Source organism: Salvia splendens, chromosome 20, assembly GCF_004379255.2.
Source record: "Salvia splendens isolate huo1 chromosome 20, SspV2, whole genome shotgun sequence".
Taxonomy (NCBI): Eukaryota; Viridiplantae; Streptophyta; class Magnoliopsida; order Lamiales; family Lamiaceae; genus Salvia; species Salvia splendens.
In genome coordinates, this window is record NC_056051.1 from 16,047,253 (window position 1) to 16,062,301 (window position 15,049).

The window sequence follows — 15,049 nt, forward strand, 5'->3', positions numbered from 1 at the left end:
TATGTTTTGGACTTGAATTTCAAAAAGTGAATGTTCTGGACCAAAATCGTAAATCGGAGATATATTAGGAATTTTATAAGTTAAGGCTTTTTTCAATCTTAAAAAGAATTCCACAATGTCTATTTGTTAGTACTCCCTCTGTCCATGATTAAATGTTCCATATTTGACCGACACGAGTTTTAAGAAATTGTTTGACTTCACATAGTAAAGTGGGTAGAAAAGTTAGTTGAATGTGAGACCTATTTTTATATATTAGTTTTATAATAAAATGTGAGTCTAATGAGTTAGTGGCATGAAGGGTCCACCTAACAAATATAGTAAAAGTGAAATGGGATATTTATTGGCGGGCGGACAGACGAAAAAGGAAAAATATGACATTTAATGACAGACGGATGGAGTATTAATATAGTAGGAGAGGTATTAGTAGACGTTTCAGGTAATGTTCGATTTTCTGGCCTATTGTAGACCGTTTCGGTTGGATGGATTTTTTTCGAGGAAACATTTTATTTCGTCCCGAACTTTGTCAAGGTATCAATTTTTGTCTGTAACATTTGAAATTATCTTCTGAGGTCCATGAAGTTATATTTAGAGTAAAAAGGTACTATTTTGGTCCTAAACATAAGACCGAAATACGATTTTGGTCCAGAACATTCACATTTTGAAAATCGACTCCTAAACAAATGAAACGCCGCTGAATCGGTCCTTTTTTAACGGTTCCGTAAAAAACTGACGATCAACCGTAAATTAGTGAAATTTTGATCGTATTAGATGATTTTGAACACTGTAGCTAATATTAAAAAAGAAAAAATAAAAATTTACTGTGAGTATCTCAGTTTCTCTCTCTTTTCTCTTCTGCCCTTCCATCTCTCCCCTCTCCTTCACTCTTCCCCAAATCGGTCTGTCTCTCTCCCTATCTTCCCCTCATCGGCAACCTCCTCTCCCTCGACCCTGAGCTCCACACCTACTTCACCGGTCTCGCCCATTTGCACGACCCCATCTACTCCCTCAAGCTCGGCGTCGTCAACACACCTCGCCGGAGCTCGCGAAGCAGGTCCTCAAGACTGGGAATAATAATAAATAAAATAGTCAGTAACTTGAATCGATTTTAAAAAATTGATTAGTATAAAAAATCTAATAATAAAATTGATTACTGCAACTACAGAAAGAGAAGTAAGAGTGATACTCATGAAAAACAGAGCAGATGTGTGAGAATTGAGAAACAAAAAATGGGTGAAGTATCTGGAAAGAGCTTCATACCGGAATCATTCCCGACGTATTCTTCAGAAATTGGGATGAGGTGGGAGTTGATAAATGCGCCATTGATAGTGTCGTTGTTGACAATTTGTGTGTACATTAGTCTGGCGATGTCCATCATGGTTTTCATAGAGAGGCTTTACATGGGTTCGTCATCGTTTTGGTTAAGCTATTCTGGAATAAGCTTGAAAAAAGATACAAATGGGAGGCCATGAAAGGCGATTTAGAAGAGGGGATTGCCGATTTCCCTATGGTTCTTGTTCAAATCCCCATGTTCAACGAAAAAGAAGCATCTCATCAATAATTAACCTCCTTTTTGTCTGTAATGATGAAATCAAATCCATCCCATGTTTACAAGATTTTAATTGATGCTGCTTCTAATTTATCTTGGCCTACTGATAGGCTCGTCATTCAATAGTCATAATAAGCAGTCGGACTCCGGCTGCCGGCGAGGCGCTAGCAACAAAGAGTGCGATTTGGGCAAGAAGGAAGGACATGAGAGAGGTGGAAGAGAACAAGAGAGGGTGTGGAAGTCGTATTTTTAAATTTGTTATTATATTTTGTTATTATATTTTGTTTTAATTAATTATGTATTAGTATATTAATTAAGTCAAATTTTCACTAATTTGTGGTTATCCGTCAGTTTTTAATGGAACCGTAAAAAATGACTAATTCGGCGACGTTTTCATTTGTTTAGGAATCGATTTTCTAAAAGTGTATATTTTAGACCAAAATCGTATTTCGGCCATATGTTTAGGACCAAAATAGTACTTTATTCTTATATTTAATATTATTTGAGCAAATTTTCACTGATATAAATTTTTTATGGGCGACAATATTCTTAAGCCCATGAAGGATATTTCAATCTATTTACCCTATATTCTTTATTAAAATATTAAATGAACATCCTTTTCGGTACACAAATTTTGCCAAAATATTATTTTTAGTATGAAAAAATATAGCCAATATGCAGAACTGCCTTTTATGGCATTGAGGGTAATTTCACCCATTTATTTCATTTTTGTTAATTTATACTCCATCCGTCCCTAATTAGGAGTCACTCTTTGATCGGGAACGGGTTTTAAGGAAGTGTTTGAATGTGTGGTGTAATAAATGGAGTTAGGTAGTGGAATGTGAGACCTCTTTGACTTTTAGGGTATTTTTGATGTCCAAATATAGTAAGTAGGAAGAGTGACTCTTAATCGGGGACGGACCGAAATGGAAAAGAGTGACTCTTAATCGGAGACGGAGGGGGTATTTGATCAACAATTAAAATTAATTACGAGATAAGTGAGGATAATAGGTTGGGCTGAGATTCATGAATTAGATTTCGAGGATATAGGACATAGAAAGTGACAAATCGGCGAAGGAATTATAATTACATTCAATCAACCAAGATCTAATACCAAAAGCAAAGATTCAATTTTGATTTTTGGGTATCGCCGGCAGCTTCTCCCACTTTGCCTGTGACCAAAACAGTGTTGAAGATGGTGAGCAAAACAGAGGAAGAGCAACTGATTAGATTGGAGAGCCAAGTGGAAAACGGCGGCGGCGGCGCGTGGGAGTACCTCTGTCTCGTCAGGAAGCTCAAGCTCCGCCGCTCCGACAAGGTCTTCAAGTACGGCTCCGCCATTCTCAGCGACGCTAGGAAGCGATCTGCGCTTGGCCCAGAAGGTCATCTTCTCTCGCTCATTTAAAGATCGAATTTTTGTGTTGGATCTTTAATTTTGATTGTGAATTTGTGATTGTGTCTCTAGTTTCAGAACTTGTTTTTTAGAGGTGAAAATTGGGTTGTTATTATCAATCAGCCGAGAAATTCAGCGGCAATTGGTTGATCAGAATTGTTGCGGTGTGGTATCGCCAATTCCTATCTGTCTATTTCCGAAAATTACAAATTTTGGGGTTTTTCTTGCTAAATTAAACTGGAGATTTTAGACTTTTCCTCTCTGCTTGCATATGTTTTGGTTGAGTGGAGTGATTTCTTGTGCTTCTTTTTATCAATTTTCTTTATGGCGTTGTTTCGAACATGAAAAACTTAGGATGCCAAAGGACTTCAGTTCGATGTGAAATTCAAATAATGTTGGAGATTGGTATTCCCCAAATCTCGTTGTGCTTGGTTAGGAGGAGATAGATTGATTGAAGCAATGCCGATCCTTTTTAATTTTGCATTTTGTTTATTATAGTGCAAATCTTAACTTCATTTTTTGGATATTGTGTTTCATTATGATCTCAAATAATTGATTGGATAACATATCTTAAGTACTGCTCCATTCAATAACACCTACGAATATTGCTTGGTTTAAGATGCAGTGTTACCCTTTTTGCTTTGTTTACTTTTAATTGTTAGATTGACATTTCCCTCCATTCTGATTAATATAGAGTGGACTTTATATGAACAAGTTGCTATTGCTGCGATGGACTGCCCGCGTCTTGATGTGGCAAAGGTATATGTTTTAAATTTTAATCTGAAGTAAAAGTTGCAACTTTATTTCCTCTAGACATGCATGAGAATCAATCTTATTTAGGAGATTTTGGGTTGTTTATACTTTTGAGTTCGTGCACAAACTATTGTTGTTGTTTATCTATGATATGCTAGCTGTAATCCTCCTATGCTTATAGAAAAGGGTTATGGGCAATCTAAAACGGTAAAACCAAAGAGGTTGGAGTTTTCAATTTTATATAGTCTGCAGTTATTGGAAACACTTTTCCCCTCGTTTTCCGTTTTGCTTGCGTCTTTCTCTAACAATATGTAGAGTGAGCTTCACTTGATGTGTCCTTCAACTATTTGAATGACTCTTTTTTTGTAGGAGTATATCAAGGTCTTGCAGGGAAAGTTCCATGAGAGTAAACGAGTTGGTGAGTCTATATAGAAGATTATGTGATGTGTTACAGCTAGTTTTACTGTCATGTTGATTTAGTGCTCTTGTGACTTCCAAATAATATTAAGGAATCTGTACATTTCTCAGCAAATATAGTCTTTCTTTGTGCGCTTATGGTTCTGACATCAATTTCATGAATGTACACCATTTTAGAATTTAGATACAAACAGGTAAGTGATTCTTGTTGTACCTGTTTGGTGAGGGTAAGTATTCTTGTGACCGTGTTCAGTATACAAACTTATTCTTGCACTGTGAAAAATCTCATTTGGGAGCAAAAGCATAGTCATATCTTAAGTAACCTACCCTTGTTGTTTGCTGGTTAAGAGTATTTAGTTGGTGAGATTGTTAATGGTCTATGTAATACTAGCAAACAGTGGTGCTGGGCAATTACAAAAGTAAAAACCCATAACCAGCGGCATACATCTATCATAAGATATTGAAGTAACATGAGGAGAGTATATGAGCAAAAAGTAGGGAACATCTTTGAATGGTGAACAAGATATGCGAGGGCATATTGCTTAATGATTAATTAGGGTAAAGAAAACATTCAGCTCTGAAAATGTAAACAAGTAGGTGCTAGAAAATAGAGAACATTTCTAATTTTAATCTTTACTGCTGAAATTTGTCGATGTTTTACCATCCCCTTAGGCTGTATCAATTTTAATAGAGCCCGGTTTGATAGAAAACCTCAATCTCAAACAATTTTGGCATTATTTCGCTAGTAAGTAGATCCTCCAATTCTTTATTAAAAACTATTGAATCGTTGGGTGTCTATCACACATCACTTTCAATGTTGAGTATGAGTTTGATTTTGATATGATTGAACTGTAAACCTTTTTTCTTTCAGACACTTTACGAAATAACTGTGGGATTTGTCAACATGTTTTTGGAAATCATATGTCACAGAATGCATCAATGTAGACCAGCCATAAATTATCAGGATATGCATGTTATTCTTAAAACTTATCCTGGTCTTGTGACTTTTTACTTTTAGGATAGTTAGAAAGACTGTTTGAAGAGGTTAATTGACCACTGTCTTGAGATTTAATGTTGGCAGTTAGTGGTGGTCATCTATATTCTTCCCTTGTTTTTGGTGGTACTTATATTCATCAAGTTCTTTGCATCATGTACCTTTAATACCATTTGCACCTGCAGGAAGGCTGGAAGCTATGTTGCTTGAAGCCAAAGGTCTATGGGCAGAAGCTGAAAAGGCCTACTCCAGCCTTTTAGAAGAAAGTCAATTCGATCAGGTAGATTGATAAATTGATTTTCTGATTATTTCTTACTTATTTATTGCTTAAGTTCAATGGTATACAGAAAACAAATAAAATTCGTATTAATCGAAAAATAGAGAGCTACATTCATATCCAAACTTTATCTCGAAATGAAATACTCAGGTGATACACAAAAGAAGAGTGGCAATGGCTAAGGCACAAGGAAATCTCTCAGGAGCAATTGAGTGGTTAAACAAGTATCTTGAAATGTAAGAGAATTAAATATAATAGTTTCTTGATTATTGAATTTTTTTTCTGGTAGTATGATTTATTGTAGCTTGTTGCTGGTTATCCAGATTCATGGCTGATCATGATGCATGGAGAGAACTAGCAGAAGTTTACGTCTCTCTACAAATGTGGGTTATCTCTTCTTTTGTCAATTTGTTTACCAAATTGAAAGTGGATGCAATCGCACATGGACACATGGTTGATCTTGAAGACAAGTTGGTATATTTTCTTAACTTGCTCTTTGCTCTGTCAATAGGTATAAGCAAGCTGCCTTCTGTTATGAGGAGCTGCTCTTATCACACCCTACCATTCCACTATACCACCTCTCCTATGCTGATGTAAGTAGCTTATATGAACTTTGTTTATTGAGCTGATATAAGTGTTTTTTCTTCGAGAGTGACATATATAGATCTTGTTAATTCATGGTATATGGGCAATCTACTTGTATTGACATTTGAGGTTTCAATCTAAAAGAACCTACCTTGGGCTGGTTTGAGAGTTTGGATTATCATGTTGCTGTATCCTTGAACTGAAAATATACTCATCTGTTTCTAGTTTTATTTGAATGTATAGTGTATACATGCATTTGATAGTTGTGCAGTATAAATTGTTAGTTTCTTAGTCATTGTTAACTTGAATTTTGTTAGTCGAATATTTATTATTTCTGATATTAAGTTGTTCGGTTATATTTTCGTTAATTGAAGCCCGTAAGCATACCGCCCTAGGCTTTCATTATGGTACTGTTTCCTATGTGTCAGCATTCTGAAATATCACTTGGAGTTCAGTAAATGTGTTGCTGTGTCTTCACCTCTTCGGAGGTGATTTTGTTTATTTTTCACCCCCAAGATTCTACCTTCATTGCCAACTACCATTCATGGATAATATTTGTATCATAATGCTCTTCTTTTAGTCCCTCAAGAATACCATTTTCTACTCTTTTCTATACGAAGACCTCAATGACATGTGAAGTCCTGATTCATGTTTAATTTTTATGTAAAAATGAAATTGCAACAAAATATTTGCTACAGAGTCAGGTAATCTTTACTTCTCATTTGTTTGATTCTAGGTTCTCTACACACTTGGAGGAGTTGAAAATCTTCACGCGGCAAAGAAATATTATGCAGCAGCTATAGATTTGACTGGTGGCAAGAACACTCGGGCTCTTTTCGGCATATGCCTGGTCTCTCTCTCCACTTTGGTTTTGGTTTTGAAGTGTGAGCTTATAGTTATTAAAAATGCGAATAACTCAGTGTCGTATTCCTTCAGCTTGCCATTTGACTGGATGAAATATTCTTTTTTCAGTGTGCTTCGGCTATTGCACAGTTGACTAGAGGCCGCAACAGGGATGATAAGGAGAACTCGGAACTGCATTCTCTCTCAGCAGCAGCATTAGAGAAAGCCTATAAGCAGGAATCCCCTACCAAAGTTTCGGTCCTAAGCTCTGCGCTGAGAAGTTTGAAGGTCTCATCATGATCAACAACTCAGCCATAGCTCGTTGCTTGATTCAGTGAAAGGCCATGCCGTGTCTCAGGATCGGTATATTGGGAAACCTTATTGTTCGGCCTGCTTCTTACAGTTGAGCAACTCGATTTTTATATTAGAGCAAATTGTTTTCAATATGATTGTTGGTGAAACTAGAGGATTATAACTGATTCCATGTATTTTATAGGAATAATAGATTTCTACTTTTCCAATAGATGTTGCACTGTGATTGTTTTTCATAAAAAATCAAGGTTTTGAGTTTTAGATATTCATATTTTTTTTGGTAATAAAACAAAGTTGGGTTTTTGATGTCTGAAACAGAAACCAGAAGAGAAATAAATGGACAGGGCTAACAAAATAGTGATAATTATTCTTGAGCTGATGAATGCTGTAAAATATGTGCAGATAGATACATAGATGAGAGTTGCATAATCATCATACAAAACAAACATTCAGAGGTAGAAGTGGGAAGAGTGCATGGTTGAAACTCACTAGATACAAAATAATCAAAACACAGTGATAACTGAAGGAAATTACTACATTAATCTTCTTATCTGCAGATCTGTACCATCATCACCTCTAGGGCTGGCAAATCGTGCGGATTGGGTCGTTATCGGGTCAACCTGATAATGACCCAACCCAATAAGGCCTAACCTGAACCCGACCTGTTAAGGAAACTGTAAATCCGAACACGAACCCGACCTGCTACCTTCAAATCCGAACACGACCCGCACCCGACACGAACCCGTTATCGACACGATATAATATGGGTTGACACGACACGATAACAACCCGAACCTGATATTACACGATTAAAACCTAATATTACACGATTAAACCTTAATTTTTAACCTAATTTACACAATTAAAATTCGTTTTATACTATTTAAACCTAATTTATAAGAAATTAAAAAATTAAAGTAATATATATTTTTTGAAATAATAATAAAAATAATAATATTATTTCTTAATGGGTTACCCGTATCCGACCTGCATCCGACCCGAACCCAACCCAAAATTATCGGGTTCTTAATGGGTCAACCCGATAAGAACACGGATCCAATAAGACTTGACCCCAACCCAATAATTTCGTGCGGATTCGTGTCGGATTATCGTGTCGTGTCGAAAATTGCCAGCCCTAATCACCTCTCATTGTATAAGGCAAAAACTGTCTCGAAATCCACTGCATTCTGATTCTCTTGTGTATTTTTCCTGTACAACAACATGCTACCTCTGTCCTCCGTCTCGTCTCCAGATGAAGAAGATCTCGTTACGATACTATACTGCCCAAACAAAGAGGTAGTGAACACATAATGCTTATAGATATCAAAACAACATCGCGAAATGCTTGGAATTTGCGAGCACACCTCTAGAACATTTCCATAGGATGTACGAGAACTCCCTCGTCTGTCCAGTTTACATCTTTTGCATCTTCTTTCCCGATTATCTCAAGAGGTGCATCCAGAGGCGGGGGGCTCTGGAAAAAAGAAGCCACTTTCAGCTGTAACTTTTTCAAGCCAGCCTCATGCAGTATTGATTTTAGAGAAAGGGAGTGGATAGATACCATGCATCGGATGAGGGGCCAGTTTATTCCTTTGAAGAAAGGGTGTTCCTTGATCTCATTTGCACCGCCATTTGATCCAAGACGACTGTCTGGATCACGATTCAATAATGCATGAACCAATTGCTTTGCTGGGAGAGTTACCTGGATTGATCACAGACGGCTATTCTTAGTCTACTCGATGATTCAACATTTGTGGCTATCATGATTTTCGATATACCTGAATGCTGCTTGGGAAGGTGAGGTCTTTGTGCAGGATATTGGAGAATGTTTTCTGCCTGTTCTTCCCCCTAAATGGTGTACGCCCATAAAGCATTTCGTACACCAATATACCTGAGTTTTGAGGTTGAAACGCATCGAAGTCATGAAACTAAATAATTTAGAACTAAACAAGAAAAATGAGCCAGGAGAAGAAGATGTAAAGTTTACTGTGAATAATCTGATAAACATTCATGAAACTTACCAAGAGCCCACCAATCAATGGCACTACTGTGACCTTCACCTGTAATGATTTCCTGTATTCAAGGCACGAGTAGAACGTGTTAAGCGTATGTTGGTGTGATCTTTGCATAATCAAAAGGAGAATACTACAAACAACGATTATTGACATACCGGTGCAATGTATTCTTCAGTTCCGACAAAAGAATTTGACTGCGCAGTTGGTTCTGCGAAAAAAATTGGAGGTGGTTGACTCCTTGACCTTCTTTTCTTTAGTGGAGGAGGCTTTATAATCTGAAAGAGAAATATGACCATTAATAGCATATCAAACTTGAATTTGTCTTAGAATCTGACAACATCAGCTGTTCAAGGTTAAATGAGATTTATAGAATTGATACTAAATGATTGGTGTATTATTTGAGAGGCTGGAAAAAATTGGCAGAATGTTTCAGGTCTTTCTTACAACAAAATTTCAAATATAGAAATAAACCAACAATGCCATTCCATTGTAGATTCAGAGAGTATTTTTCAATATCAATTGGAAACTATATTTACTTGTGCTTCAACAATCAAAATTCAATGTTTTTTAGTGTTCTTGTGAATATAAGCATTTCCTAGTAGAAGAAGCTCAAATGTCAGTTCAAGTAAAAACAGGTAAGCAAATATCACATACTTGAGGTCTACAAGGTGTTTTAAGTGACAGATCAAAGTCAGCTAAGACAACATGCCCATCCTTTTGAAGAAGAATATTTTCTGGTTTCAAGTCCCGGTAGATTATTCCTGCAACGAGACACAATAGAACAGATCGAGAAAAAACTAATGTAAGATGGTGAATACATCAAGAGTAGGATACTCCTAATAACTTAGACAGCATGAAATACCTAAACAATGAAGATATTCCAAACCAATGACGACTTCAGCTGCGTAAAACCTACAAAATAATTTATTTTAGTCATGTAAGAGAATCGACATACTGCATCAATATCTCAGGAGCTGTGAAATATAAAGATGGCAGGATAATAACGTAAAGATTCCGTATTAACTTTGATTAGGTTTAGCATAATCACCTGGCCGAATCCTCTCTAAACATTTTCAATGGCTGTTTGTCAAGCAATGCAAATAACTCTCCCCCCGGACAGAAATCTGTTATCAAGCAAACGTGCGTAGGGGTCTGGAGACAAATTAATACCATGTTAAAACATGAAAAAACAATCTGAACGGAAAAAATTAGAATCGGTGATCTCCAATCCATGATAAGTCAGATGCAATCTTCATAGTAATACATCAATCCTTCACAAACTTTGCTTGAAAGGGATGACATAGTAGTGGACTGAGTTAAAAATGAGAACCTGAAAAGAGCAGTACAGTGTGGGAAGAAACGGATGATCCAGGAGCGAGATTATTTCTCTTTCAATGCATGCACGGTGAACCTGAAAATTTTCGTAACTCCTCAATCTAACGTTGAGAAATCGAAAGAACTAACACACACTATGTAAATGTTTAGTTGTTTACTATGTAAGTTATGGTCCTATTTCGATTGCTTTGAGGAACTTTGATCATTTTATTACTTATACCTAAAAAAATGGCGTGAAAAGCAAAAGATAATCTAGTTTATGAAAGGATAGACGATCAATGAGGGTGCCTATAGTGTTGTGATTAGTTTGATTCTATACCAAATGATTAATGATATAATTAAACAGGCCCATGATCGAATATGTCCTGAAAGACGAGAAGAGTTTCAGTATACCTTATTACGATTTAGCATCATGGATTTATCCATAGCTTTCATGGCAAACAGTTGACCAGTACCAATTAGTTCCACCAAATGAACACTGCAGGAAATACTCATGAGGGCGTGTGTAAGATACAATTTTGAAACATTTAGCTAGCATGAATCAGAAAATGCAATGCCAAACAACAAACAAGTTAAAGTACATAAGAGACAAGTATTTAGTTTCGACCGGAGGATGGCTATATGTTACGATTAGGAGTAGGAAGTTAAAATAAATAAAAAGAAAAGGAAGCATACCTGCCAGTATCTCCACATCCCAGCGGACGTATGGGCTTCAAGTGATCCAGTCCAATCTTTTCACCAGTTTCAGTAACCTATCACGAAAGAATGAAGTGACCTATAAGATGATGATAAATAAAATAGTGATTTAACTAAAATAGACATGTCATATCTGTAGAGTAACATCTACATTATGAAGTTATGCATTCAAATTTTGTAACAAACCTAGATTCTCTGCTTATAAAGACTTCACTTTATAAGCTGTTGTATTAAAGGATAATTTGATAGAATTACCATTTTGCAATAGTGTACCTTTTTTATTGCTGTCCATGCAATACCATCCCTTTTGTGGGGTTTGGCCCGTACCGGTTGAGAATGTAAAGCCCACAGGTCCTCTGGTCTCTGAGCATGAAACACGTTCATTTGCATCAGAAAAACGAGATTGCTATATATGATCGTAACATGCAAAAGCACTTCTTCAAATTCTATAAAGAGGAAGGAATACCTTACCGAGTTGGCATCAGGAAGTTCCCGAACAGCCTCATCGACATTTTCTGCCGTAGCTTTAACCTGGTGAAGTAGATTCAACTAGATGTCGCAGCACAGACTATCGAAACTTAATAACAATAAAGTAAAAAGACAATCACAAAAACTATACCAATTTAGCACTCTGTTGTTCTGTTCTTTCAGAGAGGCGGTTCCTCAGCGGTTCCATATGATCGCTGCCATCTAGTTGCACACCGATAAAGTATTGTATTTCACCCTGAAAAAGGCTAATGCCGATAAGCAAACATAATCAAGCAACTGAAATAGATTTAGAAGTTAAACATAAGAAGCTTCTTCCACCTTGTGATCCTTCATAGGCTGCAAGTGAAATAAGTTCCAGAATTTTTTCCCTGAAGTTTGTTTCGCATTCAGTTTCGAGATAAGGTTTTAACAGACATTAGAGCCTCTAATTGGTTTGTACGTAAAGGATATCAAAATCGATAAATTACCACTCTTTGTGTAATTAATCAACTGAACAGTGATTTCTCTTTGTTCCTTGATGGCATCCCTTATCTTTTGCACAGTGGCTTGGTCAGTTTCCGGTCCCTGAAGAAACCTGGATATGTTTCAACCATGTTTAATTCTGCTAGAGACATTTTTACGAGCTTAAAACGCGACAACTTAAAGTAAAGGAATGTATAAAATGAGAGAATACTTTCATAAAATTCATGTATGAATCGAAGTTCCAATAAAGACGGTGTGTTTCGAACTATAGTGATGCATAGATTAAATTATTACCTGCAATTCCTCCCCAAAATTTCTTCACGCGTAAATTCTGTTAGTTCAAGAAAGCTGTCTGAAGCAAATATCTGCAAGAGAATCAGCTTTGTTATTGTTTTTTCTCGCATAACATGGATCACACGTAACAGAGAGGGAAAAAATGTAAGTACCAATCAAGTTTGCCCAAACAAACTGAACAGAATAAATATGAGGTTTGAGAAATACTTTGAGTGTAATTTATCTTACAATAGGATTATCAGGGAGTCTAGGATCTGTTATCACAAAATTCTTCTCAATGCGTTCTAACGTTGTTGCTAAGTCAATCCCCTGACGTATATCTCTCTCTCTTTCAGCCCGTTCCCAACTTGGTGTACGTTCAAAATCATTCGTCATTAGGATATCTGGCTCAATAGCTAGCTGATTTTCTAACATTCCTGCGTTGCTTGAAGTCCTCCCTTTGCTACTGCACGCGAACAGCAGCGCTTAACAAACTTATAGCAATCTGATCCAGTGAAAGGATCAAAATCTACAAACATGCTCACCCCAGCAATGAAAGACGTGTAGACTTTCTGGACTTGTTCGTCTCCTGACGAGAACCAGAATGACTCAAGCCACTCTTTCCATCCAGTTGAGGGGTAAGTCTCCCTGGGGTGCTTTTAGTATCACTTTCGGCAAGTCCAGGAAGCATGTAGTCGGGATTTGATGAAATTTGCGATTTTGGATCCTTCACGGTTTGCACAACTTCTATGATGGAACCTAAAGCCTCTTCCTTTTGACGAACTGAAGCAACCGATAAAGTAAGATCGTAGAAACAAATTTATTATGTGATGAAAACACGCAATGCACGACTGCTTACCATCATAACGGATTAATGACTTTGGTAATCCATTTGGACGTAGCGCTTTATCATTCACTCCTTCTGTGTACTTGCTGACCTCAACCTGCATTCTGCACGAGAAATCGTTAGCCTGTTAGCCAAAACGAGAACTAAGCAGACGATGAAGTTTAAACGAACACATAATCAGAAGCTCTACATTCAATAGCAAGGTAACAATGTCAATTGAAATTCCATCACATTGATTGTTCTATAACATTATCATGATCTTTTTTTTTGCTAGTACTATGTAATAGTTTAGCATCTTTCCGTGAACGGGAAACCACGTTTAACAGAGTACCGTATCATTCTATGGGAGAGCAGCGGATACTATCTACATTCGATTATTCAAAATATAAGTAATAACAGTTAAAGTATACCCAATAAATTTGATAGTTTTTCCTTTATCATCTTTGATTGGGGTGATTGTCAACAGATTCCAGAAGGGGGTGCCATCCTTTTTGTAGTTCAGCAGCCTCCCACAATAGCTTGTTCCGTTTCGAGCTGCATCCCTTATCTTAGCCACCTCGTTCTGGTCAGTATCCGGCCCCTGCAGGAAGCGGCTGAAACAAAGAACTGTAACCTCCTCTAAACCTTTTCCAAAGTCCACAAACTTTAGTAAATTTTGATAACCAAACAATTCATTTTACTGATTTTTTCCACTTAATTCACATCACACAATCTTAGAACTGTCAGTGTAAGGTAGTAAAACTAATGCAGGGAGTTCTCACCAATTCTTTCCAATAACCTCCTTTGAAGAGTAGCCAGTCATTGTGAAGAATCCACTGCTAGCATACATAATCGGGCAATCCGGCTTCGTTGCATCAGACACAACAAATGTCTGCTGCAAAGTAGCCAAGGCGTCCTTCAGCTCCTGAGACACCCTCGGGCGTTCAGATCCGAAAGAAGACTCCCCGGACGAACGCGCTGAAGCAGTAGGCCTCTCGGACGAGTTCCTCGCCTTATCCCCTTCCCCCGAGCCAACAGGAATGGCGTGGAAGCTACCTCCACCGACACCCGTCTTAACCATAAGCCCCCACTCCGCAGTTCTTTCCGCTATCAGCTCATTTTCTCTGTTGGAATCGCCATCGCCATCACGAGGCTGGGACTGAAATGCCATCCATTTATCGTGAGTCCGATCAGAAGAGGCAATAACCTGCAATCCACTTCCTTGACCACTCCTAGTAGAAGGATCCATCTCCAGCTACGGCAGAGCTAATCAGCAAGAGGTCATAACCAAACACCTTAATTTTCTCAATCGATTCGATTCCCCTGCGAATTAACTGAACAATTAGGCGAATTTGACGAACAAGTTGCTACAACATGGCGTTCCAATACACACGCACGCAAAACACATGTCGAAGATATGAAACGATCGTGATTCGTGATCAAATTAAAAAAACTAGAGTTGAAGTGAAGTGAGTAGTTGGAGAGGGAGAGAGAACCTGGAGGTGGAAAATGCAGAGCAGATAAGGGGGAAGATATGGTACACAGAATAAATAGCAATGGAGGGAATATACGTGGACATCGTCTGCACTGTGTGTTTCTGTGTGCGTGGCTGTGTTCGTACCATGCCCCCATTCAATTCAGTTATAACCTCTGCTTAAATGACGATATTGCCCCTGTCCTCTATTTTAACCATCTATAACTAATTAACTACTCATGCCAATCTCGCAATCCGCTCAGGTTATAAGTTGTCAACAGCACATCAATTCACATTTCAGGGTAACCCAAATCGGACATAAAAATTTATGCTTTTTTAATTAATAGTTAATCCGTCCA

The 15,049-nt window shown here is 37.4% G+C and overlaps 2 protein-coding genes across 3 annotated transcripts; one reads left to right on the forward strand and one right to left on the reverse strand.

Moving 5' to 3' along the window:
- Positions 1 to 2,567: 2,567 nt before the first annotated feature.
- On the forward strand, positions 2,568 to 7,381 carry LOC121782948 (ER membrane protein complex subunit 2-like). Its single transcript, XM_042180962.1, has 9 exons — positions 2,568 to 2,928; positions 3,634 to 3,698; positions 4,062 to 4,110; positions 5,289 to 5,383; positions 5,531 to 5,616; positions 5,704 to 5,763; positions 5,892 to 5,973; positions 6,702 to 6,815; positions 6,938 to 7,381. Exons 1-9 carry the CDS (start codon positions 2,742 to 2,744, stop codon positions 7,106 to 7,108), a joined length of 909 nt encoding a protein of 302 aa, XP_042036896.1. The 5' UTR covers positions 2,568 to 2,741; the 3' UTR covers positions 7,109 to 7,381.
- Positions 7,382 to 8,134: 753 nt separating this feature from the next.
- Positions 8,135 to 14,692, reverse strand: LOC121782947 (phototropin-2-like). 2 transcript variants are annotated; one of them, XM_042180961.1, is made up of 23 exons: positions 13,999 to 14,692; positions 13,648 to 13,830; positions 13,250 to 13,341; positions 12,936 to 13,173; positions 12,640 to 12,853; positions 12,412 to 12,482; positions 12,123 to 12,229; positions 11,974 to 12,023; positions 11,786 to 11,890; positions 11,638 to 11,697; positions 11,440 to 11,529; positions 11,146 to 11,222; positions 10,864 to 10,948; positions 10,466 to 10,546; positions 10,184 to 10,287; positions 9,998 to 10,047; positions 9,790 to 9,896; positions 9,291 to 9,410; positions 9,142 to 9,193; positions 8,899 to 9,011; positions 8,682 to 8,822; positions 8,485 to 8,594; positions 8,135 to 8,400 (listed from the first exon to the last, which is right to left on the reverse strand). In XM_042180961.1, exons 1-22 carry the CDS (start codon positions 14,463 to 14,465, stop codon positions 8,487 to 8,489), a joined length of 2,715 nt encoding a protein of 904 aa, XP_042036895.1. In that variant the 5' UTR covers positions 14,466 to 14,692; the 3' UTR covers positions 8,135 to 8,400; positions 8,485 to 8,486. The 2 variants fall into 2 exon arrangements, with proteins under 2 accessions (XP_042036895.1, XP_042036894.1); XM_042180960.1 differs by having other exon boundaries at positions 12,640 to 12,856.
- Positions 14,693 to 15,049: the final 357 nt, after the last annotated feature.

Excerpts from the sequence above, each read along its gene's own strand:
- LOC121782947 (XM_042180960.1), bottom strand. The coding sequence starts at position 14,465 with ATGGATCCTTCTACTAGGAGTGGTCAAGGAAGTGGATTGCAGGTTATT. Across the intron at positions 13,831-13,998 it reads GAGGTTATTGGAAAGAATTG|CCGCTTCCTGCAGGGGCCGG; the intron begins GTGAGAACTCCC and ends TCTTTGTTTCAG. Across the intron at positions 11,698-11,785 it reads AACAACAGAGTGCTAAATTG|GTTAAAGCTACGGCAGAAAA; the intron begins GTATAGTTTTTG and ends CTACTTCACCAG.
- LOC121782948 (XM_042180962.1), top strand. The coding sequence starts at position 2,742 with ATGGTGAGCAAAACAGAGGAAGAGCAACTGATTAGATTGGAGAGCCAA. Across the intron at positions 3,699-4,061 it reads CGCGTCTTGATGTGGCAAAG|GAGTATATCAAGGTCTTGCA; the intron begins GTATATGTTTTA and ends CTTTTTTTGTAG. Across the intron at positions 4,111-5,288 it reads CCATGAGAGTAAACGAGTTG|GAAGGCTGGAAGCTATGTTG; the intron begins GTGAGTCTATAT and ends TTGCACCTGCAG.